Genomic DNA, 26,887 nt, shown 5'->3' on the forward strand with positions numbered 1-26,887 from the left:
GAAATCGATCTTGATAGCGTCTTCATCACTAAACGTTATTGTGGGCTCCCCTACCCGTGGTATTTTTTATTTCCTTTCTTCGACGGCCAGGATTACTTCGTCTTGCTCATGTTGTACTGTTCGGGCATACCTTTCCCGGGCTTTGCCTGAATCTCCAGCTATGTGCGGACCTCCAATAATGACTTGCAGATGTCCATCTACTGGTGGTGGTAGTAAATCTTGGTTGTTATCGCCCCTTTAATTTTGATCGGCCTTGACATACTTTTGTACGTGTGAATTATTTTTTCTTATCAGGAATTCAATTTCCTGCTTCAGATTGTTGCATTCATTGGTGTCATGGCCATAATCCCCAAGAAAACGGAAAAACTTTGTCATATCTCTCTTGCTTACATCTTTTTTCATGGGTGCGGGCTTCTTGTACGGGAATAATGACTGAGTAGCCATGTACACGCTTTCTATATCTTCTGTCAGGACAGAAAATGCAGTAAACTTGGTAGGAATCTCCCTGGGAGCTTGTTCGGTTTTACTAGCAAACTTCCCCTTTTTCCCATTTTCTTGCCTATTGTTGTTGTTGGGCCGTTTACCACCCGAGCTTGAAGTGCTTGGGTATTGGAGGAGCTGGACAAATATCCTAGCAGAGGGAGCTTTTGGCTGGCTAGGTTTTTGCTCAACTTCTGCTTGCTGAATGGCTTCTTCAAGCTTAATGAAACCTTCTGCACGACCAAGGAAGTCACTCATAGAATCTAGTGGTCCGTTCTTCCTGATGTCCTTCCAAAGTTCTCCAAGAACTTCAATGCCCCCTAGTATCGCGGACAACTTTCCGTCTTTGGTCACCTGTGCAACCTTAGTTACCTCCGTCATGAATCTGCTAATGTAGGCTCGGAGAGGTTCTCTTGGTCTTTGCTTCACTTCGACTAGGTCTCCTAAGTGCAATGGAAGTTAGCGAGAATAGGAGAATTGTGCATGGAATATTGAGGAGAAATCCTTCCATGAGTTGAACTTTCCGGGCGCCAACTTGAAATACCATCGTGGGTGGCCTCTAAGAGGGTGGCAGGAAAAACTCTGCAACATACATCTCCTCGTGCTCCTTGCAGGTCCATTTGCATTTCGAAGTACTTGAGGTGGGATAAGGTGTAATGCCCTAAATAATTAGGTACGCTACCCAAGTTATTTACGAAACCCTAATCCCCTAAACGAGATTACTAATCAAAATAGCGCAGAATTTAAACTTTTGCAATAAACAGAATGAAAATAAAACTTGTAATAATTTAAACTTTACAACAGTTGGGATCCCAAAAACATTTACAAACTATATTACAAGTCTCTTTCAGTTAGCCGGCCTAAGCGGCAAAATAGAGTTTCAAAAATTCAACACTGGTAGACCCCAACCCGCTTGGTCTAGTGTGGCCAAAACATATACATTCCTCGTCCAGCTCCTACACTCATGACTGATCAAACACAGCTTTACCCTTTCCTGCACAGTAGAGCACCCGTGAGCCAAGCCCAGCAAGATAGTATAAATCATAACAAATATAATATGCTCATCATGCTACTTAAATAGTAATGCCATTCATATATGTCTGTGTGTCATAGACCTGCATGTCACATTCACATGCCTATTTATGTCTATGTGGCGTAGGCCTATGTGCTGCGCTCACACATCTATTTATATCTACGTGGCGTAGACTTACGAGTTGCTCTCACACGTCTAATTACAATAAGGCCTTAGAATAGTTCATCTCGGTTTTGGTTACCGAGTCCAACTTGATTATGCCTTGACGCATAACCCTTAATCTTAATATGTAACACATAATTATTGGCGCCACTGCACTATTTGTCTATTTTCTATAGACCTGCATGTTACGCTCACGTGCCTATTTATGTCTACGTGGCATATACCTACGTGTTGCTCTCACACGTCTATATACAATAAGGCCTCAGTAGGATTTACCTTGTTTCTGGTTACCGAGCCTAACCTGGTTATGCCTTGCTTGCATAACCCTATTCATGTATATACGTAATCCATGTCTTACGTTCTTTCGGTGGTTTATCCTGGTGATATATACCAGGTCTAACTGTTAGGCTATTTTTAGCATACGTTTTGGGTCACTTTTTATAGTTGTTTTCCTTCTTTATTATTATATTTGGAATAGAATTACACTTGTTTTCTTTGGTTTCAGGTTTCTCACTTGGAATGTATAAATTGATCAAATTTCGGAAAACAGCAATCTATAAAATAGAGAAAATTCTGCAAGAAAATAAAGCTGAAACTTCAAGCTTAAATTTGACTATGTTATAATCATATTTTGGAAAAAGGAAAAACATAAAAGGTTTAGATTTCTTTTTCTTCTTTCCAACGCATCTTGAATCAACTCATTTGGACTTTGTATGTGAAAGTTATGCACATTTTACTCAAAGATGCTGAAGCTGTCAAATTTTGCTCTAGTAGTCGCGACCACCACTTTCCATGGTCGCGACTACGAGCCAAACAGCAAGTTTTTTTTTTTCGTATTTTGCCTATGGTCGCGACTAGGCTTTATATGGTCGCGACTAGGGGCAAAAAACGAGATTTTTGGGCAGTTTTTGACTTTTTCAAAGGTAGCAACCCTAATTTCTATTTAAGGGGCTCTTGTTTTAGAAGGAAGAGAGGCAGAAATTGGGCCCAAAAGTGAAAGAAGGAGGCAGAGGAATCAATGGTGGCGATCTGGAATGCAATCACCAACTAGTTCTTTCTTAAACTCTTAATTTCTATGTTAATTTCTGTTTTAGTTTTGATTATGGATGTTATTATGGATTTTATGAACTGAACTCCTATTTAGGGAGATGATGAATGTTGATTGAAATTACTTTTGGTTAATGATAATTGCTATTTCTCCTTTCTTGATTGTGAATTTATTCAAATTTGTGTTTAATTACATGTTTAAGATTGATCACCTTGTACATGCTTTATGATCCCAATTCAAAATCTAAAAAGTGAGAATTGGGAATGCTAAAATTGGATAAACTAGGTTTTGATGTGAAACAAAAGTATTTGCATAGCCTTTGTGACATTTAGATTATTGCTTAATGTTGATTATATGTTAATCTATCTCAGAGATGATTAGATGACATGTGATTTAGGACCTAAAAGATCTGAAAAAAGTTAGGTTTATTTTTATAATCTGTCATTCACATTGAGAAAGAGAATAGTAATTAGCATTAACAGCTGGGTAATTAAATCAACAGGATTCTTTTCCCTAATTTTTCATCCTTGATTAAACACCTTTATTGCTTTCTTTAATTTTCTTGTTTTTCTTTATTTCAAAATCTATCAAAATTATTTATCTACCAAATAGAATCATAAGTCTAATTTAGTGGTATTCAGTTCAATTCCCTATGGTTCGACTTCACCTGCGTGAGTTTACTACTTGATTACGTGCACTTGCGTATTGTCTATAAATTTCGTAACAAGTTTTTGGCGCCGTTGCCGGGGACTGGTTTAGTTAATATCAATATAGTTGAATTCTATTCTAATTTGGTTTCTTTTTATTTAAGTTTATAGATGTTTTACTGAATGTGTTTGACCTGCAAGGTAAATCTCAATGTTATACCTTGTGAATTTTGTCCAACAGCATAATGAGCCATTCTATTCTGCTTGGGGGAGATTTAAGGAGCTCGGGGAGTGATGTTATTCCAATTTTTCAAGTGGGTGTTTTACTATATTCTTCTATAATGGACTTGATGATGAAACAAAAAGTTGGGTGGATTATGGAGCAGAGGTTACTGGAGAGCCTTTGTTAAGGAGAGGCCATGAAGTAATAAATCTGTTGAATGATATGGCATATTTTGATTACGATTGGCATTGGGATCCATCACTTCAAGGTTGGAGTCACCAATACCCTCCTTATTGTCCAAACTCACCCCAACCAATTGAAGAAGAGGAGGATATACTATCACTTCCAAAAGAGATTAATCGCTTGGCGGACATGGTGAAAGCTCTATGTGATAATTTAATGGCGCATGATTCAGAGAGTTTTAAGGATAATAACTCAAATAATGAAAGTTATGAGAGTTGTTTGAATATAGTAGAAGCACCATCAGATGAATACATAGAAGAGAGTGAGCCTAGAATTGAAGAGAAAGAATCCTTTGAAGTGGTTGAAAATTTGGATACATTGGATGCTTGCTCAACAAATGATGATCTCAATTTGGTGAATGAAGAAACATCCATCCTCAATGATGAGATTATTGAAGATCAAATCACAGTCAAGGATGTGGATGGTCATGAGGAAACTGAACAACCAATTGAGAGGTTATTTGAGAAAAGCAAGAAAGAGGTGCCATTGGTGGCAGAAGAATCACTTGTAGTTGTTGATTTGAGGTTGTCAACACCACTATATTATGAACCACCAATGGAACCTTATTTTCCACTAATGTCGCATTCTCCATATTGTATTCTCTTCGAGTTACCAAAGGCTTCTCCCCAAGCTCATCATCCAAGGTCTTTTGTTGTTGGTGCGGATTTTGGTTCAAACTCATTACATGCCAAGCTTGAGGGAATCTTCAAAAAAAACTTTCAAGTTCTCTTGCATGACGCTTATTATGGGCGTCAACCGCTTGTTGATGTGACATGGACCTAAGGTAAGCTTTCTTCTCTTTAAGTTTTATTTTCACATTGGGAACAATGTGAAAAATTCATTTAAGGGAGGGGCTTAATTTTAATTTTTTTTTTATTTGTTTGATTGTTTGATTGTTTAGTTGTTTAGTTAGTTTTTTTTAGTTGTCGTGGTTTACTTTTTAAGGGGCTCATGTTTTAGAAGGAAGAGAGGCAGAAATTGGGCCCAAAAGTGAAAGAAGGAGGCAGAGGAATCAATGGTGGCGATCCGGAATGCAATCACCAACTAGTTCTTTCTTAAACTCTTAATTTCTATGTTAATTTCTGTTTTAGTTTTGATTATGGATGTTATTATGGATTTTATGAACTAAACTCCTATTTAGGGAGATGATGAATGTTGATTGAAATTACTTTTGGTTAATGATAATTGCTATTTCTCCTTTCTTGATTGTGAATTTATCCAAATTTGTGTTTAATTACATGTTTAAGATTGATCACCTTGTACATGCTTTATGATCCCAATTCAAAATCTGAAAAGTGAGAATTGGGAATACTAAAATTGGATAAACTAGATTTTGATGTAAAACGAAAGTATTTGCATAGCCTTTGTGACATTTAGATTATTGCTTAATGCTGATTATATGTTAATCTATCTCAGAGATGATTAGATAACATGTGATTTAGGAACTAAAAGATCTGAAAAGAGTTAGGTTTATTTTTATAATCTGTCATTCACATTGAGAAAGAGAATAGTAATTAGCATTAACAGCTGGGTAATTAAATCAACAGGATTCTTTTCCCTAATTTCTCATCCTTGATTAAATACCTTTATTGCTTTCTTTAATTTTCTTGTTTTTCTTTATTTCAAAATCTATCAAAATTATTTATCTACCAAATAGAATCATAAGTCTAATTTAGTGGTATTCAGTTCAATTCCTTGTGGTTCGACCTCACCTGCGTGAGTTTACTACTTGATTACGTGCACTTGCGTATTGTTCATAATTTTCGTAACAATAACCCAATTATGTCTTATACACATAACTCTTAAAATACATGCGTTTGTTCAATATTTACTACAACATATATAATCTCAGGGTTATAACCCTAACTTGCACACTATGTAATCACTCATATAATACATTTTTATATACTCAGGTAACATTTACTAAGAGTGTTAACCCTAACTTATGTTTTCACTGGATTCACAATATTCTAGGGTAATAACCCTAGACCGCATTAAAATTAAACTCAAGGTACTAGCTTACCGAGTCTAGTTTAATTATGCCTTAAGTGCATAATTCATAATCCCAATATATACATATATCCGACATGGCATAGTATTACACAACATATATCACTGGGGTAATAACCCTAGGCTATTAAACCGCTCATGTTAGGGTAATAACCCTAATCCCGGTTGTAATTACTCACATATATCATATTCAACATAAGCGCCACCGTGCATAGTCTATGTGCAAACTACTTGTTGTCCCGCAATAACAGAGATTCCAAACCCCTGGGTGCTCCTGATCAGGTACCGATAATCCTAGTCACACAATTCGGGATTTCACAAATAGGGTTAATCCCTAATTCCACTTTCACAAAATATAAAGTTGGCATTAAAAATACAAATAATCATAAAGAGCTCAGAGCGAGCTTTCCAATGATATAAGGAACGTCCAAAATGGAGTCCCGAGTCAAAAGTTATGGCCAAAACAAAATCGGGAAAATGATGGCTCTCTGCTAGGTTTTATGGCCGCGGCAACCATAAATCTAGCCGCGGCCACTGGGTTCGAAAAACCCAGAAAACTAGATTTTAAGGTCTAAAAATGCCCACTTTACCATATATTTGAACCTTAATCAAACCACACCCAAAATTAACTTCTTACAGATAAGAATCATCACAACAGAGAGCTAACAACATCAATTCCAACATTAATCAACAACATGCAACCAAAGCTCCAAAGCTTGAGCAAAAATATGTTGGGATTTTATGCCCTAAATAAAATCCATTACAATCTAATCTGATTTATTATCAATAAGAGAATAAGAAGTGATTTATGTTAACATGTAGTTTTCATGTTTATGGTTTAAAATATGTACAAAATCTGTTAAGTCCAGAACATATATTCATTGGTATAGTAAAGGATGTTTCATAATGTTTTATGAACTTGGTTCCAGAAATTTGGGTGGAGTCAAATATACTACACTTGATCTAAAGATCAAGACAACAAATTGATTGGAATGCACAACTTGTTTTATGTTAGTGCAAGTGGGAGTTTGTTAAGTTTTGTACCCTAAATAAAACCCATTACAATCTGATTAGTTATCAATTTAAGAAATTTGAAGTGATTTATGTTAACATGTATTTTTCATGCTTATGGTTTAATATATATATATTTAATATATGCACAAAATCAGTTTAGTCCAGAACATATATTGATTCACAATTACAGTATTGTCAACACAGTGGAATGTGATTGTGATTATATGATTCAAAAGACTAAGTCCCTGTTTCATCAATATTTTGGATTTACACTGATGTGAAAATCAGCGATGAAGTGTACTTACACTTGGAGTAAGTGTTGTGTTCTTTCCAAGACATTGGTAAAGTATACTAGTTTCGAATGTATGGAGTATACATTGGACTGGACCGATATTGAACTTAGTCAAGATATTATAAACTTACCGTTGTAGATTTCCAAGTCAATATCACTAGTTGATCTTAGATCAAAAGAATCTAAATCCTGATATGCTTAGGCTCAATCTCGGGAGTGCTATTTATGTTCCTTGATTTATTAGTTAAGCCTACTTTTGGGTCAGGGTGATACGTATATTTTGGGAACATGATAGTATGAATGAGTGGGAGCGCTGAACATAAATATGGAATCTATAACTTCTATAGGTGTTTAGAAGTCAAGTGATGATTTCCTTCGAGCTTAGTTAAATAGAAGTAAATGGATGAGCTCTTGTTTAAGTGATTATATTTTAGTTCACTAAAACATCATTTACAGGTAGCTAAGTGTTTTAAGGAGCCAAATACATTGAGGGGTGAAACGGTAAATTTATCCCTTCTCGATGTAAATCATCCATATAGAGGATCTTTGATCAAATTAAGATTATAACGATGGTTAAATGTGATAGTGTATCTATATCGTGGAACATATAGAGCGCTCTATATATCTGAGAGTGCAATTCCAAGTTCTAAAAGTGGATTCAACAAGGAATTAATAAGTTAGGGAATTTACTTGGTAAATTCGGTTCAGCTTATTGGAAGCTTAGTAATATAGGTCCATGGTCCCCATTCTAGTTGAGATTATACTGCTTGTAAGACTCAATAATTGATTTATGATTAATCAATTATAATTCTAAAATTAGACTATGTCTAGTTTGTGAATTTTCACTAAGCAAGGGCGAAATTGTGAAGAAAAGAGATTCTAGGTTTATTTATTAATTAAGAGACTCTATATGTCTAATTAATCATTATGTTAAATGACAATATTATTTAATAATTTATTTTAGTTATTAAATAATTATTTTTGGCATTTAAATTGTTAGAATTAGAAAATTGGCGTTTTTGAGAAAATAGAAATGAAATTTGTTAAAACTGCAAAATTCCAAGTGGGGCCCATTAACACCATGGCCGGCCACTTCGAGAGGGTTTTTCCAAATTTTCATTATTTTAATGCCAAATAATTACTGACCTAAACCTAGTGGTTACCTATAAATAGATGGTGATGGCTCACACCAAAATAAGTTTTTTTTTTCAGTGATTCAAGAGATTGCTTTTTCAGAAAATTGAGCCACTCACTATCCTTCTGTAGCCGACCCCCTCTCTTCTCTTTTCCTCTTCCAATTTCGAAATACCTTGAGTGATAGAGTAGTGCCCACACACATCAAGTGGTACCTCAATCATAGTCTGGAAGATCGTGAAGAATCCAAATTGAAGAGAAGGACATTCGGACTCAGATCTTGGTGATACTCTGCGACAGAAAGGATACAAGGGTTAGAGATCTGAGTGAAAGGAGACATATTATTCCGCTGCGACCAATGTAAGGTTTCCTAAACTTTATATGTGTTTATTATCGTTTTAGAAGTTCATATTTAGGGTGTTAAACAACATACTTGTGAGTAGATCTAAGATCCTGGTAAAATAAATTCCAACAAAAACATCACAAACAAATTTCTATAGTCACAAGCATGCTTAACCACAACTTTCAGCAGTAAGAACACAAAATAAAACATGAATCCCAACCTTGAAAAACTCATCTAATACACAACAATATAATCCATTACATAATTATGCAAATCATACTCAAATCTATCAAAACAAACACCAATTTCCCCCACATGCAAAGTCAAGAACTTCACAACTTAATCGTGCTCTTTTAATAATAATATTCAGAAAGGATTTAAAGCTTAAAATAGTAAGAACACTACCTCAATTCCTTGCACAAACACTAGCACCAACAATCAAAGCTTCCAAAGGAAAATCCCAAGCAAATTTCTTCAATTCAAGTTGAAACTCAACAAGGGTTAGAGAGAGAGAGAGAGAGAGAGAGAGAGAGAGAGAGAGAGAGAGAGAGAGAGAGAGAGAGAGAGAGAGAGAGAGAGAGAGAGAGAGAGAGAGAGAGAGAGAGAGAGAGAGAGAGAGAGAGAGAGAGAGAGAGAGGGTTCGGGTTTGAGAGAGAAAAACCCAGAAAAATTCATTTACTTCCCTAAAAAAATCAGCTTTTACCAAGTATAGAAAATAAAGGTCAAATGACCATTTTGCCCCTAAGGCCAATTTTCACCTATTCACACATACAAGGGCATTCGAGTCAATTCATACTCAATTATTTTCAAATAAAAATTCAGATTATCACCCATAAATAATAATGCCAAATAAATCAATCCAATTTACATTTCGGGCCTGAACCCGGTTCGGCCTGAAATACCCGGTTGTGACTATACCGCGTCAACCTGTCAGAACACACCTGAAAAGACAACACAGACATACTATATAATAATATAGTTCCATTAAGCACGTAATTAAATTAAGTTCATCATTTTACCCTTCTCAGATCACAATTACTAAAATGCCCCTGGCTCACCAACGGGGTCTTACCATATAATAAATCAAATAAATTCTCATATACTGAACTATATAATAATATAATTCCTCAATTATTCATAATTATCTAATTAGGATTTTGCTAATCCATTTCTTAAATCTAGGGTATTACATAAGGGATCTTCCTTCCCAGTGTACATTTTCCAGGTTGGCATCTTAAACTTGTGGGGCAATTCTAAGACATTAATCTCTGGGAAAAAAGGGGATCCAAGTGCTCGATCCAACTCGAGGTCATTGTTCCTCTGACCAGCCAGGCCTTGGAACATATTTTTTCGTTCATCCAACTGTGCCTGCATGACTGGATTAACTTGTTCAGCCTCTTAGCCGACTACAGTCACATCAGCATCTCTTTGAGTGGGATTTTGAGCACGGGCTCTGGGCTGAATGACTAGCGCATCGTGCTGGTCATCCAACCCTCTCCTTCTGTTCAGATCATCTATGAGATCATGAACCATCCCTAATCGATTAAAAATGGAAACACCGGGCTGTCTCTGTGACTGGTTGGTTAGGCCAATCAGGTGACCGACACCATTAACTTGGTTAGAATTATTAGGTATGAGTTCTCTTGATGAATTTTTAGACAAGGTCTGCCCGCCTACCACTTGGCCCACAGGTGGAACCAATGATTGGGGATTGGACAGCTGACCATTTATAGTCTGAGAGGTGTGTTGGGTTTTATGCCCTAAATAAAACTCATTTCAATATAATCAGATTTACTTATTAATATAGATCAGAAATAACATTTAATGTTGCATGGTTCACATGATTTATTTCATAATTATATGTACATAATGTATGAATTCATCTGAAACCCTTTTCACATACTTGATCCTGTTTATTGTGTTGTCAACACATTGGAAAGTAAACATGACTATGTGAATAAAGTTTCCTAGATTTATCAGACATAGGGTTTTACTGATATGATAATCTACAACAGAGTTTACTTGCATTTGGAGAAATGCTATGTTCTTTCCAGAGCATTGGTTAAAGTAAAGCTCGGGTTGGATGCATGGAGTATGCATCGGAAGGGACCGATATTGAACTTTGACTTAGATTTAAATAAAATTACCGTAAAATCTATTCAAGTCAATATCGCCTAGTTGATCCTAGATCAAATGATCTTAATCCTGTTATGATTAGGCTCAATCTCGAGAGGCTATTCGTGTTCTTTGATTTGTTAGTTAAGCCTACTTTTAGGTCAGGGTGATACGTACATTTTGGGAACATGGTAGTGCAATTGAGTGGGAGCGCTAACATAAACATGGAATCTATAGCTTCTATCTGGCGAATAGTAAGTAAAGGATGATCTCCTTCGAGCTTGACCAAACGAACATAAATGGTGGAGTACTCATTTCACATAAGCTGAAATATCATTTATACGGGGTTAAGTGTTTTAAGGAATAAATACATTGTAGGGTGTAACGGTAATCTAATCCCTTTACAGTGTAGATCATTCATATAGAGGATCATTGATCAAAATTAGGATTATAACAATGGATAACTAATGATGTGTCTATATGGTGGAACATATAGAGCATTCTATATACTGAGAGTGCAATTCTAAGTTCTATGCGTGGATTCAACAAAGAATTAATAAGTTAGTGAATTTTAGTAATAAATTCTTGATCTACTTATTGGAAGCTCGGTTATATAGACCCATGGTCCCCGCACTAGTTGAGATAATATTGCTTGTAAGACTCATATAATTGGTTTTGATTAATCAATTATAATTCTCAAATTAGACTATGCCTATTTGTGAATTTTTCACTAAGTAAGGACGAAATTGTAAAGAAAGAGTTTTAGGGGCATATTTGTTAATTATGATACTTTGTATGGTTCAATTAATAAATATGATAAATGAAAATATTATTTAATAATTATTTAAAGTTATTAAATAGTTAGAATTGGCATTTAAATGGTTGAATTAGAAAATTGGCATTTTTGAGAAAATCAGATGCAGAAAAGATAAAACTGCAAAATTGCAAAAAGTGAGGCCCAAATCCACTATGCATGGCCGGCCACTTTTGTAGGGAATTTAAACTGATATTTTCATTATTTTAATTCCAAATAATTCAAACCGAACCCTAGTGGAATGCTATAAATAGATAGTGAAGGCTTCAGGAAATTTACACTTAAATTTCACACTTCTGATTCAGAAAAAACTGAGCCTCTCTCTCTCCCTATCTTTGGCCGAACCCACTTTCTCTCTCTTCTTCCTTCAATTTCGAAATTCTTAGTGTTAGAGTAGTGCGCACACACAGCAAGTGATACCTCAATCATAGTGAGGAAGATCGTGAAGAAAGACTTTCAGCAAGAAGGAGTTTCAGCACTAAAGAATCAGAGAAAGAGATCCCGGTTCAGATATTGATAATGCTCTGCTACAGAAAGGAATCAAGGGCTAGATATCTGAACGGAAGGAGTCATATTATTCCGCTGCACCCAATGTAAGGTTTCCTAAACTTTATATGTGTTTATTTCATCATTTTAGAAAGTTCATATTTAGGGTGTTAATCAACATACTTGTGAGTAGATCTAAGATCCTGGTAAAATAATTTCCAACAAGGTGTTCACTGGTGGATCTTCGTTTGTCTCGCCCAAGGGAATGACGATTACAGGCTATTTTCCGGTAGCCTGATAGGCTTTTTCGTATCAACACGGTGGCCTTCCGGGTTTGGTCGTCAATGGCTGCTTGCTATTCCCTCAACTTTTCCATTTCTTTATCTCTCCACTCAGCGAACATGCGCCTCTGCTCTTCAAATGTAACCGCGGCACGGAGTTCCTCCTGATCATGATACAGGGTGTTGGTATGAGCTTGCATGACTCTAAGAGTAGCACAAAGGTTTTGGATTTTGGTGTTGTCTCCAATGTTTGTTCAAACATTGGTTACGGGCAGAACGACGGTGTTAGGAATGCCCTTATTAGATGCTGAACTGGTATTCCCAGACTCTTGCACACCAGGCGCGATTTTACTCACAGGAGTCGTCACACCGTGACCTACAGTTGATGGTTTTTCGAGATTCGTGGTTGGTGGAACCCTTGTGTTCCCTGGGTTCTGCAGTGTAGGATCCACGGTCTGTGGATTCACCGGATCAACCACGCCTCTACGAGTCTGTACCACCATTGTGTTTATGACTAGATTTGATATAAAAAGTAATCCTTGAGTTCAGCTCTATGTTGACCTCGCTTTTGGCCAATGACAATGAGCCTAGATTGTAAGCGACAAGTAGTATTATATGTAATATAATGAAGTAAATAAAGACACGAGAATTTTATAAAGGTTCAGCCTCTAGCAGTTCAGTAATAGCCTAATCCTCTTGGTTTGTATTGACTTAAGAACAAGGAATATAATCCCTTTTCTTAGAGCTCTTACATGTTATCTCTGAATATAAATTCTTAATAAGTTTTTTGACCTTTTGCCCAGTGAGTATGAATCACTATTTATATGGCTATAAGCTTGGGAGGGAAGAATTTCCCTTCTGATTACAATTGATATAATCAGAAAGATTGCATATTAAATACAGAATACACTAATCAAGGGATTCGGACAGCTTGCCATATCTCTGTGATTTGATCCAAAAATTATAGGGATTTCTTCGGCGACTCACAATGCAAAAGCTGAAATTGCTATGTATTGACGTGCTGTTCAGAATTTTCACTTCTCGGCTAAGAAGGCTTCGTCCGAGCGAGTATATGTGGTGCTCTGTTCGGCATATCTCTTGCGAGCAGGTTCATAAAGTTGATTCCACGTGTCACCATCATGTGATGCCACGTCAAAGTTCAAAAATTTGGATAACAATTCCCAAATTAGTCAATAATTAGTCTGGGGAAGCAAGAGACATCAACTTTAAAAGTCAATCAAGGAATGACCAAGTTGATGCATATGGCCCGGGATCACTCGACCAAACTCTAGCTAAGGTGATCACTTGGCCAGGGTTGACAAAAGACTACTCGACCATGACCCTTGAGATGTCACTTGACCATGCGCTTGAGATGTCACTTGACCAAGCTAAGGAAGAGGATCACTCAGCCATGCTTAACTCTAGGTCAATCGCCCTTGACAAGAAGAAAAGTCACTCGACCATGAACAAGAATGAAGTCACTCGACAATTTTGATCTTGAAGTCACTCGACCTTGGCAAGAAGAAAAGTCACTCGGACATAGTGACCTTGAAGTCACTCGGCCATGAGTAAGAATGAAGTCACTCGGCCATGGTGACCTTGAAGTCACTCGGCCTTAGCAAGAAGAAAAGTCACTTGGCCATAATGACGTTGAAGTCACTCGACCACAACTAAGAATGAATTCACTCGGCCATGGTGACCTTGAAGTCACTCGGTCATGACTAAGAATGAATTTACTCGGCCATGGTGACCTTGAAGTCACTCGGCCTTGGCAAGAAGAAAAGTCACTCAGCCATAGTGACCTTGAAGTCACTCGACCATGACAAAGAATAAAGTCACTCAAACATGGTGACCTTGAAGTAGGGGTGCACATTTACACCCAAAAAAACTACCCACTCGGCAAACCCACCTAGCCCGAAACCTTAAAAACCTAAAAAAATGGATTTTAATTTTAGTACACCAGGCTTGGGTGTAACACGGTTCTGTATCAAGTCAGGTTCGGGTTTAATATTTTTCAAAACCCAAAACCCAATTATCATTTTTTATTTTTTATGTATATATATTATATAATTATATTATATATATGTCTTTTTTTTAATAATAATTTTGTTAGTGTGTGTTAAATTGGTAATGTGTTAGTTTATGTAATATGTACATATAATTATATGTAAGTATTTTTTTTTTTTGAAAAAGTAAAAAAAAAATTAGATTGTGTGTAATTAATGTATTTGTGTAAAATAGAAATTAATAATACATTGTATTATTGTGTATAATTGTGTATTGTGTTTGTGTATGTGTATGATAATAATATATTGTATAATTATATTATTTTTTAGTTTTTTCCTGTTAAAAAAGAGATATTAAAAAATAAACCTAGCCCAACCCGAAACTCGACCTAACCCACCCAAACCCGTCCCAACCCAAACAATATAAAACTCTTCTAAATGCTCGTTAGGGTCTTCACCGAGAAACCCATGAAAAGATGGCAGCAAGTGAATAAGGGTTGATTTCAGTTCAAAATTAACATCCGAAGGTGGATAATGGATGCACAATGATTGTTGGTCAAGATTTGGCGCGACCCCAACTCTTTTAGCATCCTATTTTGAGCCATGGTCTTGTGAGAATTGACCGAGTCATCAAAATCAAACTCTAGATCAGTTGATAGTGGCTCTTTCACAGGACCAAGAGATTGAAAAAGTGGGTTGTCGGTGATATTCTTCAATGATCGAGAAGCAGATGATGACTCAAGATATTGTTTTACCCTTGATAGTCTCTCTTGAGTCTTGTCTGCACTAGACATGTACACCTGTGATTTTTAAAGTGAAAACAAGTTAGTAAAATAAAAATTAAATATGAATAATAAAATAAAACAATAGTCTCTAGCAACGGTACCAAAAATTTGATGTGGGTCGTATATCCAATCAAATTTACTATTATTTTTATTTCGATACTTCTAATTATTTTAGTATAAATGTAAGTAAGAGTCGATCCTACGAAGACTATGCTTATTAAATTATTCAATAATTAGTGTCAAGAATTAGAAAATGGAGTTTTAATTATGACAATAAAGTAACATAAATTAAAAAGCAAATTAAATGTGATAAATAGTCAAAAGGTTATTTTCCACTGTCAACAATCATTCTTAATTTTTAATAATGAATGTAATTTTAGATTTCCAATCAAATTATTAATCTTGCATATAATTCTAAACCAATTAATTATCCCAATCTCTCTACTACATGTATTCAATGCGAAGCACTCAATTATTAACTTTTTTACCTAAGCACTAAATTCACGAAGCATGTAATTTATTTAACTTAGATAAAACTTTAAGTTTAATGGAGATAAATTAATTTAGGCAATAAATTAATGAAGCATATATTAGAAAACCTCTAAACAATTAGAAATTAATTTAATGGAGATAAATTAATTTAGGCAATAAACTTTGATAATATTAGAAATTACAATTTATCACAAAAATTTAGAATCCTAGACTATTAGGTGAATAATAATCCTAAAATGACAATAAATTAAGGTAAAACCTCTAAACAAGATTAATATAATTAATAATTATGACATTAAATATTGAAGAATAGAAGCAATTCAATATAATGGAAATTAAAAATTAACATTCATCACTAAAATTAAAAATTCATGTTTCGAGTTTTGAAATAACCCTTAACTAAAAAGAAGTACTCGGAACTAGACATTATAATAAAAATTATAATAAATAGTAAGAGTTTAAGGTGAAGAAAAAAAAAACTACAATGTAGAACAACTAATGCTGCAATCTCCGTCTTCTTCTTTCTCTCTCTCTCTCTCTCTTTGAATTTCTCTCTCAATTTCGTAGTTCAAATGTACTAAAATTCGTGCCCTAAAAGCCTATATATAGCCCTAAAAATATCTCAACTTAAAAAAAAAAGATAAGATTCAAAATTTCCCAATTCACGCATGCTCGCCTCTGCCATCCACACTGCGGCGAGAGAGACCTGCCCAAAATTTTTTTTGCTTGTTGCGGTGAGCCTCCAACCTTCGCTGCAGCGACAACCCACGGGTTTTGAGTTTCAATAGACTTTCGAAACCTTAAGAAAATGTCATTTTGGCACGTCATTTCATCCGCTAACATCACCTAGTCATAAAAATACCAAATCTATTTTTTTTTACTCATAAAAGTCAATTTTCTCCCAAAACTCGAATAATTCATAAAATGATGAAAAACACTAAAATTACCAAAAAAACAACATCCTCTAACTATGGAGAAATCAATAAATTTAGAGCCTAAAAAACTTTATCAATAGCTTTGGGAATAATCAAGCATTAGAATTTTTTAGCAAACTACTTTGTTGATAGATAACTAGTTATTCAAAGTGAGCATTTTAGGTATCTATTTATAGTGTTTAAGATCACACACTTTTAAATTTATACACCCTACACCTCATTACTATTACTATTTCTTAATTGGGTGTAAACGGACTTAAATAGGTAATTTGAAGGTTATGAGAGGTGTTAAAAATTATCCCCAAACATTCAAATGTTGACAACATAAAAATACAGTAATTGGTTACTAGTTACTTACCCATTTTTTCAGCTTTTTTCAATTACTCTCCAAATATTTCAAATCATTCTCATTTAATTTTATATCACTTATACACATTGTAAATGATAAAATAAATCCTCAAACAGCTATAATTCTATTATAAATTTTAATTTCAATGTATTAAGCTATGTAATCTCTATATACACTTAATTAATAATATTGTGAAAGTTACAAAAATGTAACTTCACCTCATACATTACAAATATTTAAATTAATTTGTTACATTATATATTTAATGTGTACAATATATATTATTTATTTAAATAAATAATATAGCAGAAACATCATTGAAAGCGAAAACCAAAAACAGACAAGTCTAAAACATATTAACAAGTGAAACGATGAAAAACCTTTATATGATAAATATTTTTTTGGGTAGACTAGCTTCTTACACCAAGTGATGTGAAACGTTGAAAAATCTTTATTTGAGAAATATGGTGTAATTCATAGAGGAGTAGGAGAGTAGGAGTAGGTTAAACGAAACAAGTTCCGGGTCAAAAACATAGTGTCTGTGATTAATTGGTCCAAAAGGTACGAAAAAAGAATATTAATGTGAGATTTTCCATAATCATAATAAGTTGCACTGAAAAGAAAAGGAGTAGAAGAATTCAACAAAAACATGGATGATACATCTGAACTGAACAAAGTTATATTGGACAGATCTACACCAACCTAATTTGGACCATTTATCATATAACTATTATTAATAATGCGCTGGATCAAGATAATAAAATACATAACTATCATGTCAATCGGGTCGGCGCATATGAACTAAAGCTACTTCTTTAGCTACCAATTATTTTAAACTTTTTTTATTTTTCTTCCTAAACTCAATTATTTTAAACTTTTGAATCATTACTTTTCTACACTTTTGTCTCCTTCCTTTTGGACCTTATTAAAATGCTAATCAATGGGCTGCTTTTTTTTTTTTTTTAATCTTTTTTATTTTAAAGTACTCCCATTTAATGTTCTATGACTTTATTAATTAATAGAGAATTGGGTGCTATTTTATTTCTTAAAAATAAAAGGAATGGTCGATGTTTGGAAGAAACCTTTCCATGCTTCAAAGATCAACAGATTTGTCGTCACAGAAAATTTAATTGAGAAATTAGAAAACTAATTTGTTGATTATGATTACATTTAAATTGTAAAATAAATTATATATCATAAAAAATATGAAACATTTGAATGAAATTATTTAATATAAAAAAAATGGTGAAGAAGAAGATCAAGTGCATTAAAGATATCCTTTATAAACTCAGAACCAGCTCCTTCAAAATCAATAAAAGTAATGAAAAAAGTGTGATAAAAAAGAATTGAGTATAGACATAGAGATATGATTAAAGATTGATGATAATATTAACTCTTCAACTGTACTTCTAACGAGAGCTATAATCATTAGCAAAGAGGCTTAGTTTACAAGAAAGTGAACCTTTGCCAAAATTAAATATTGCTTCGGGAGCCATCCAGACCGACATTTGCTTCTTTCCACATACATGTTTTTAATAAATAAACTAGGTACATATAAATATATATAATATATCAAAAGTTGTGCATTTTGCACTTTCAAAGTTAAGCAACTATATTATGACTCGAATCTAAATTCTCAGTATTTATTTACCATATATCCTTAAAGCATACATCACATTACTTTGTTGGTGTTCATCTTCTTAGGCAAATCTAACATCAAATTATCATTCAAGTCAAACCTCACACACAGCTCTACGGTTTTGATTTTTCATATATTAGTAACGTAGTCTATTTGACATTCTAAAATACATAATGAAGTCCTAAAAAGCGAATCGAAGAACAAAGGTGCACTAGAAACAAAATAGATACATAAGTAAATCAAAGTAATTAACAAAGTATTGACATAAGATAAGATACCATTAGATTAATCAATCTACTGAAATATTATAAAGGAGCCAATATCAGTCAATCAAAAACTAAATCATTCATAAGGCTGTATGAAGATTAAAAAATGGCACAAAAAGGAGGAAGCTAAAAATTATAGCCCATCAATTTCATCAATTAATGTAATCAGTACATAAGCCAGCGTCCAAGACAACAACCTTTCACAAACTTATTTCTTCTCTTGAAGACAAAGGCAATAAATTAAGAAGAAAAATGAAACCCATATGACTAGTTTCTGTGTTTCTTAAAAATAGCTTTCAGCATCCAGTATTGTGTTTGTTACTCCAAATTATTGAGCCTATTCCTGTGCTAAAATGATGCCAATTTTTTTTATATTTCTCATGTAACTAAAAATGGGGGTGAGGAGACAAATTCAATGGAGCTAAGGATCTGAAGAGGAACAATAAATAGTTGAAAAGAGAAAAGGAAAAAAGTAAAACCCTCAAGTTCTCTCCTAGTAAAAGTAAATATTCAATTGAACTTGAGTAAAATCTGAAATGCTTCTGCACCTTATCTCCCACCCAAAGAGAAAAATTAACTAAAAAAAAGGAGGAAAATTACCAATTAGCAGGACACTTTTGTCGATGGACAAATCAATCTTATAGAGCCTGGTGGGGGAGTGAGAGAGAAACACCGTTTCTGTAAGTGTAAAGTAAGGCAATGCCCGGAATCAGCAGCCCATCACAGCACAATTATAGACAAAGTTACCCGACTGCTTCCTTCCAAGTAAACGCCATTCGGCTGGACCTTCACCTGGAACCCATGAATTCACTTCTATAAAAGATTCACCTGATCTTGGCCCCCCTATCACAATAAGCCGATCCCCACAAGCTCTAAACGCTACTCCCCAGCCATGCATTGACACGGCTCGTTCAGGCAATCTCCCCACTGTGAACCACCGGTTCTCCAATTTGTTATATTTTTTTACCTCCATATCAGCATAGTTAGCTGCATACAATTGATCATTTACAACTGCAACAAGAGGTGGTGCCTCTGCTGTTGCAGGCATTTCATTGGCTATGGCAGCACCTCTTCCTGGAGACATGTTGGGGATTTCCCTCCAAGTTTTCGTTCTTAAATCAAACTCCTCCCCACATGTTAGAACTGTGTTCTCATTCCCTCCAATCCCCCCAATAACGTAAAATTTATTGTCCATGAAAAATCCTGAACACATCTTCCGCGGCTTGCTCATACTGGGGAGTGTCTCCCATGTCTGAGTCTCAGAATTGTACAGCTCGGCAGAGCTTAAAATATTCCCACCGGAATCACAACCACCAGCCAAAATGGCTCTCTCTCCAAGGCTGGCAGAACCAAACAAGCATCTTGGAGCATTCATCCTCATTCCACATGACCAAGAATTTGTCAAAAGACTGTATCTATGTATTACGTGGGCATTCATCTCCTTACCAAATACAAGAAGTTCAGTTCCCACGGCCAAGGATTCCTTGTCAGAACACATGAAGCACTCGTTTGAGGCCATCCTAGGCAAATGCATCCACCTACCACGAACCGGATCAAAAGCTTCCCATTCAAGAAGCTGGCAAGAGAAGTACACCCAATGTTCAACCACACCATTCAGTCTCCTAAGCTTGTACAGCTCGCCACTTCGAAATAACGACCTAAAACTTTTATTCACAGAAGCAATGGAACCATAATCAGATCTTGAACAACGAATCAGACAACTAATGGAGTTGTCCCGGCCAATTCGATGGATTAGGGAATCAGAATCTGAAGAATTGCCAGCATGGTGACGATTATTCGATAGCTCCCGGGAACCTTGTGACATTCCAAGTCCCTCCCAAGAATCCAATAGCTTGGAAGATTTCCTTTGCAGCTGGTCTTCTTCAGAGTCGATATCTAGTTGTCGTTTGTTGTTGCTGCTACCAATTTCAACTTCAAGAAGATGATAAGTCATGCACCACTTTGTTTCAGGCTGGCAAGAGCTCGAAAATAGCCTCGACACCAGACAGGACCGACCCTCCAACATGTCTCCGTAAAAACCCAATTGAGCTTTTTAAGGAAGAAAAGTCACAGAACCCAAAATTTAATCCAGTTGCCTCTCTCTTTCTCTCTGTTTCTCCCTCCCTCCCCCACTCTCTCTCTCTCTCTCTCTCTCTCTCTCTCTCTCTCTCTCTCTCTCTCTCTCTCTCTCTCTCTCTCTCTGTTTTCCTTTTTCTGGGTCTCAGTATGAAAATTTCCAGACCAAAAGTTTCTCCATATCCAAGAACCAAGTCCCTCAGAAACCTATTCAGAAAGAATTAAAAGAAAATTCATACGAAAAATTCGGTTTTTCTAGTGACAGCAAACAGAGAAACATACCAAAAAAGAAAAAAAAATCAAAGTGATTTGACTATTTCATCATTGATTTTGATTGAAATAAACGAAACCCATTAACAAAAAAACAATCCAAATTTAGACAAATTCTAACCTTCTTCTCTATATTTATTTTCTTATGAGCACTGATCTGAATCCAATAAAAAACGATCAAGACAAATTTTAATTGGATTACAAAAAATAAAAAATTCGTTTGGGATTTTTTAAAATATGTATAAGTAAATAAAGTCAAAAATTGCCGGCTTTAAACGAATTGTTTTGTTTTTCTTTCTCTATAAAGGATAAGAACCCAAAAATCCTGAACCCCACAAACAATAAAGATTTTGATTACACAAAACTTCAGTTGCCATTTTTGTCAATTTATAAATGAAGAGGAAGAATAAATAGATAAACAGATCTCTGTATTACAAAAAAAAATAAGCATTAAATAAAAAAAATCTATAGGTTTTTTTGAAGCATTCAAAATGTGGAAAGCTTCATATCTGTTCAAAAAATAAAAATAAAAGCATATCAAAACAAATAGATCTATTTCTGATTCGTAATTGGTGTAAGAAACCTTTTACATCCAGTTAGTTTTCTCAGACTACAGCAAAAAAAAAAAAACGAAATGAATAAACACAATTTTTTTGTAATAAAAAAAATAAAAAATAAATGGGAGGGACTTACGGATTGGATAAGAAGAAAAAGGACTTGATTGGAAATTTCAAAACTATAACAATCTCTTTCTCTCTCTCCTGTTTTTTTTTTCTTGGGTTCTCGGCGTTGTGTTCAGTTCTGGTTACTTACAACTTCTCTCTCTAATTGTCCTTTGGATTCTCTGTGCAAATCAGCGGAAGCTAACCTTTGGCTTTGGCCACCATAAACCAAACCTTTGGGACACCTCTGCTTTATCTCTCTCTATCTTTCTTTCTTAACCCTTATATTTTAAATTTATTTATAACATATAGTTTCTCCATTATTATTTTCCATTTTAATATTAATACATACCCGTAACATATGAATTAATATCAATATATTTTGTTTGCACATATATTATAAAAATAAATAAATAAATAAAAACAGTGAGATGGAATGGTGGGGCTCTTAAAAAGGCAAGAGGTGAGTAGAGAGGAAGAAGAGAAAAAGAGAAGAGTTTGTTTTTGGTTGGCTGTGACTGTGAGTCACCGTTATGTGACCGGTAACTGGGAAGCGCCGTTTGAGACACGTGCTGACTGTGGGGTCTGTACTCGAGGGACAACTCCGTTACGCACGCTTTTTCCGCACCTCTCTAATATTTAACTTCTCATTTCAATTACTCCTTTACAATCTTCTCCTATTACACTTATTCTTTTCACTTTTTTAATTAGTAGGAAGTTAGGAACAAAGCATTCATTCATGCCAACACTTTTTAGAGATATATTTTGGACATGGCTATTGGTTAGCACATTTTAGATTTATAATTTTGTGATTGGGTACCATACTTAATTACATCAATCACAATATTAATACATAAAAAAAATACTAAACATTATTACAATCAATGAAAGATATTCTATTAAAGCTATACATTATATTATTTGTAACCATATTTTAATGTATCAATATCAATATTGATATAAAAATTAAAAGGATGAATAACACTAATAATATTTATTAATGTATATATATTTTTATATATACATATAAATAACGAAAATATATATATATACTAAATAGAAATATATAAAAAAAAATATTGATTTAAAAATTTATAACATTAAAAGAGTTTTAAAGATTAATATTAATTATTATGGTTAAAAAAACAATTAATGTAATTATTCAAATTTGACCGGTCAACGAATTATTTATGGTAATAATTCTGATGATCATTATTTTGTTGGATAGTAATTACTTTTTTTTGAATAATGGATAGTAATTAACTTTGAAATAGCTGTTTTTTTTGTCAATGGGAATGTATAGGTTAGGTATGTTAAGTTGTAGCCAGCTCAATATTTGTCGCGAATTTGCTACCCCAAAATTATGATTGACATCTTCATTTAATACCTTTCGTCTAAACCTCCATTTGTTGATTTAAAAAAAATATATATATATCTATTCTATATAAAATGTGTTTATATAACCGAATTCTTAGTTTATGAGAAATTAGTGGGTGAATTTTTTTTTTTAATTTTTTATTCAAAAATAACAATTTTTTTAGCTGAAATTAAATTCAAAAAATATATACGATTAACATTGCTCTCATTATCTCCTTGTTAATATTCATCACTTTAATATCACTAATATATACTAATATAGATATTTATACCATCAACTGATACATATACGGAAAAGCTATATGGAAGGAAAAGTTGAGTTGACTCACTTTGAACTTGGATATATATTGCATGTCCTAACTCCAATATTTTTATTAGAATCAAAGGTCTTAGGTGTAACATGTTTTATATAATTATTTTCTTGTTTCATAAGAAAGTTGTTGATTAGTAACAGTTAATCAACCTTGATAAACACTAGGAAGTATGAAATTTAATTTATAATCTTGGCAAATTTAACTTTCTTCCTCTTCTGTTATTAGCGTATTCCCCTCTGTCAATCACAAGAGTTGAATTCATTCATTTTGAGACTTACATAGCAGAAAAGTCCTGCAGGTAACAAATATTTTGATATGGCTAACTCTTTATTGTTACATAGTCAATTTCAAAATATAGTACAAATACCGTAGTGTAGTATTAATTTAAACAATATTTATAATTCTTGTATCACAAAAATTTGAATATATCTACGGACAACTCCTTGGCAATTTTAATTTTCTTGTATAAATTTGGACTTTTTGAAGTTTTCAAGAACACTATATTCGAATTAACTTAATTGGACTACAATACAATGCATAACAGAGCCCTGTTTAAGTAAGCAGATTTATAAATTTTTTCAATCTTTGTTGATGTGTCGCCTGATGTACGAAAATATTTAGAATGCACAAACTATAAATTAAGTTTTATATTTTGCATTGATTATTTATTATTATTTATATACTATAATGATATTTGGTTATATTACTATAATTTGTATATCTATCGTGTATGATTTTAATAAACGCAAACCCTAGATTTTGGGGATTTCTAATTGAACTTGGAAAAAAATCTAGTATTTTTTGTAATAACCAAAATATTGGGTTATTATTTTCCGTTATGTTAGATTAGCTATGTCGATGTGGAATTAGTTGATTGTTTAGAATATTTATGATAAATGAATTAATGTTAGTTTTCAAAGTTAAATAAATTGTGATACTTTTATAATCATGTGATAATTTTAGCATGACAAAATAGTCCATGACAAATATTTATGAAGTGAGTTGAAGAATTGGATATGTTGGAAAATTATTTACGTGGCCTATAGGAATAGAATTTAGTCTTATTATTATTATTATTTTCTTTAAGTGATATAGGTTGAATTACTTAATTAAATAATAATATCAATAGTAACGATAGCGGCCAAATCGAGTATTAAGGTATAGTTTTGTGATATGTAGCTATGTTGAGAAATTTGAGATTAGTTTGGACTTATAGCATTGATAGAATTTTAGTGGATTTTCTTTGAATGATATTAAGTATATGGAAGACACTTGCAAATGGCTTACGTGTAGCATTAAGAATAAAACATGGATGGATGGTATCTTTTGGTTAGTCATCAAGCCAATAAAGACTTGGTCAAATGGTAAGGTGGCACACTTAGAGCTTATGGAGTAAATAGCTAACAACATATATATAAATAATGCTTATTAATCATGTTTTGGCAATGCATGAAAATAAACTCTCCTTTATTCTAGTCTTGACCGAGTATGAAGGGACCCTTAAACAAATTATTGTTTTGAAATACCTTTCAACTTATTTAATTGATTTTAAAATGTAAGGTTAGTAGTCAGGTCGCTAAGGGACGTTAGTGTAGTTAGTTAAAGGGTTATAAATACCACTCAACTCATATACTTCACTCACTTAAGCTCTCTCGTATAATCAATATAATTCTCTTGTCCCTTGTGTTCTCCATAGATCAAACCATTACTATACACCACCATCTTTCTTCTCACACTTTAAAAGGCCAAGCTCTCCCATCATCACTCTAATTTCCTCGTACCCTTGTGCCTTGTATACATAGTCACATATTACTCTACATCCCACATCTTATTCCATATAAGCACTATATATAGGCCATCCATACACCATCATTATTTCCCATATCTTCCATAAACCATAATAGTGCCTACAAATTCTAAAATCATTATCATTTTGTTTCTAAGTTTCAAGATCATCTCAAACTACTCGTGAGCTTACACAAGGCTTGGGCTCGGGTAGCTAGATCTTCTTTAAGAGCTAAGGTATATTGTCTTGTCATTTAAATTCTTGATTTAAGGTTAAGTTTAAATATTTATGTCACCATAATATATTCTAAAATAAAAATACATGAAAACTAGGTTTTCATAAGAAGATTATTGGTTCTCAAATATCTCTCTCATTGCAATCAAGGTTAAGACTCCACATTCGAGGTAAGGAAATTAAGTAGAAAACATAAGTTTTCTGTATGTATAACATTCATAAGAAGAGTGGGAATAGTAAAAGGGAAGTTAACTAAGGTCTTCTGCCTGACTCTTTATTGTTTGTTATTTATTGTACTGTATAATATATATTTAAATAATGTGTTTATAAGATTCATGTTATTTATGTATGTTTACAGTATTAGAGCATGGCCATTGCTAAAGGTATATATTTAAATAATATGTTTATAAGATTCATGTTATTTAAGTATGTATGTAAATAGTGTGTTTATAAGATTCACATTATTTAGTTATGATTGTTATGTTATTTAAATAATGTATAGTAGTTTTGCATTATTTAAATTAGGCAGATTATAATTTATGTGACATGATTTGACCGAAAAGATAATGGTTAAATACTTGACTGTTGGGTCTATATGGTAGATAGGGGGCCATTTGGTAGTGGGTACGATTTTACTGAACTCCAAATTTCCTCCGCCATTTAGTCCAATAGCTCGAGTTTATTTGCCAAAATTGGACTCGGGCATAATCATTATTATGTGATTTAGCTTAGAACCTAATTATTAGTGACTAGTGATATGATTAAGTTTATGTTTTGCTATCTGCCTAAATGTGTACATGTGCATTTTAATTAAGTTTTGTTTTTATTTATGTGACTACCTGACACACATTTCCTTACTGAGTTTAGTAACTCACCCTTATTAAATTACCATGTGCAGACCAAAGTAACTAAAAGTCTAGAATGCCGGTGGCGAGTGGAACTTTGGACGCTTGTGTGTGTGAGCTCGCTGAGGGCCATATAACTGCGGGCGGTCTAGGGCGCTCTATTTATTTATTTACGTTATTAAACTTATGTCGCAATTATTTTAGTTATTAATTATTATGTCTTTTATACGAAAACTGGCCAGTTGTGAACATTTTCAAGTATTAAATAAAAATGCGACATTATGATTTTCCGCGTTTAACGCTTGTAAATAAAATTAATATTTTCATAAAAGTACGGGCGTTACAGTTTGGTATCAGAGCAACAGTTATATCGGTCCCGAACGTTCTCACGAGTTACACACATCAGCCAAAAAGTTTCCGCTTGCCACCAAGTAAGTCTCATTATATATGCTTGCATTTTATGTGTATTTGTGTAATTTCTAAATTTGCATTTTACTTCAAAAAAAAAAAAGCCTTAGTACCAATA

The 26,887-nt window shown here is 33.8% G+C and overlaps 1 protein-coding gene and 1 long non-coding RNA gene across 2 annotated transcripts; one reads left to right on the plus strand and one right to left on the minus strand.

The window, feature by feature from the left end:
* Positions 1-18,919: 18,919 nt before the first annotated feature.
* Positions 18,920-22,178, minus strand: LOC115699143 (F-box/kelch-repeat protein SKIP11). The gene is made up of 2 exons (XM_030626390.2): positions 21,837-22,178; positions 18,920-21,080 (listed from the first exon to the last, which is right to left on the minus strand). Exon 2 carries the CDS (start codon positions 20,821-20,823, stop codon positions 19,507-19,509), a length of 1,317 nt encoding a protein of 438 aa, XP_030482250.2. The 5' UTR covers positions 20,824-21,080; positions 21,837-22,178; the 3' UTR covers positions 18,920-19,506.
* Positions 22,179-24,553: 2,375 nt separating this feature from the next.
* LOC133030129 (uncharacterized) lies at positions 24,554-26,660 on the plus strand. The gene is made up of 3 exons (XR_009683997.1): positions 24,554-25,518; positions 25,615-25,686; positions 26,415-26,660. It is a non-coding gene; the product is annotated as an uncharacterized LOC133030129 (long non-coding RNA).
* Positions 26,661-26,887: the final 227 nt, after the last annotated feature.

This window comes from Cannabis sativa, chromosome 8, assembly GCF_029168945.1.
Source record: "Cannabis sativa cultivar Pink pepper isolate KNU-18-1 chromosome 8, ASM2916894v1, whole genome shotgun sequence".
Lineage (NCBI taxonomy): Eukaryota > Viridiplantae > Streptophyta > Magnoliopsida > Rosales > Cannabaceae > Cannabis > Cannabis sativa.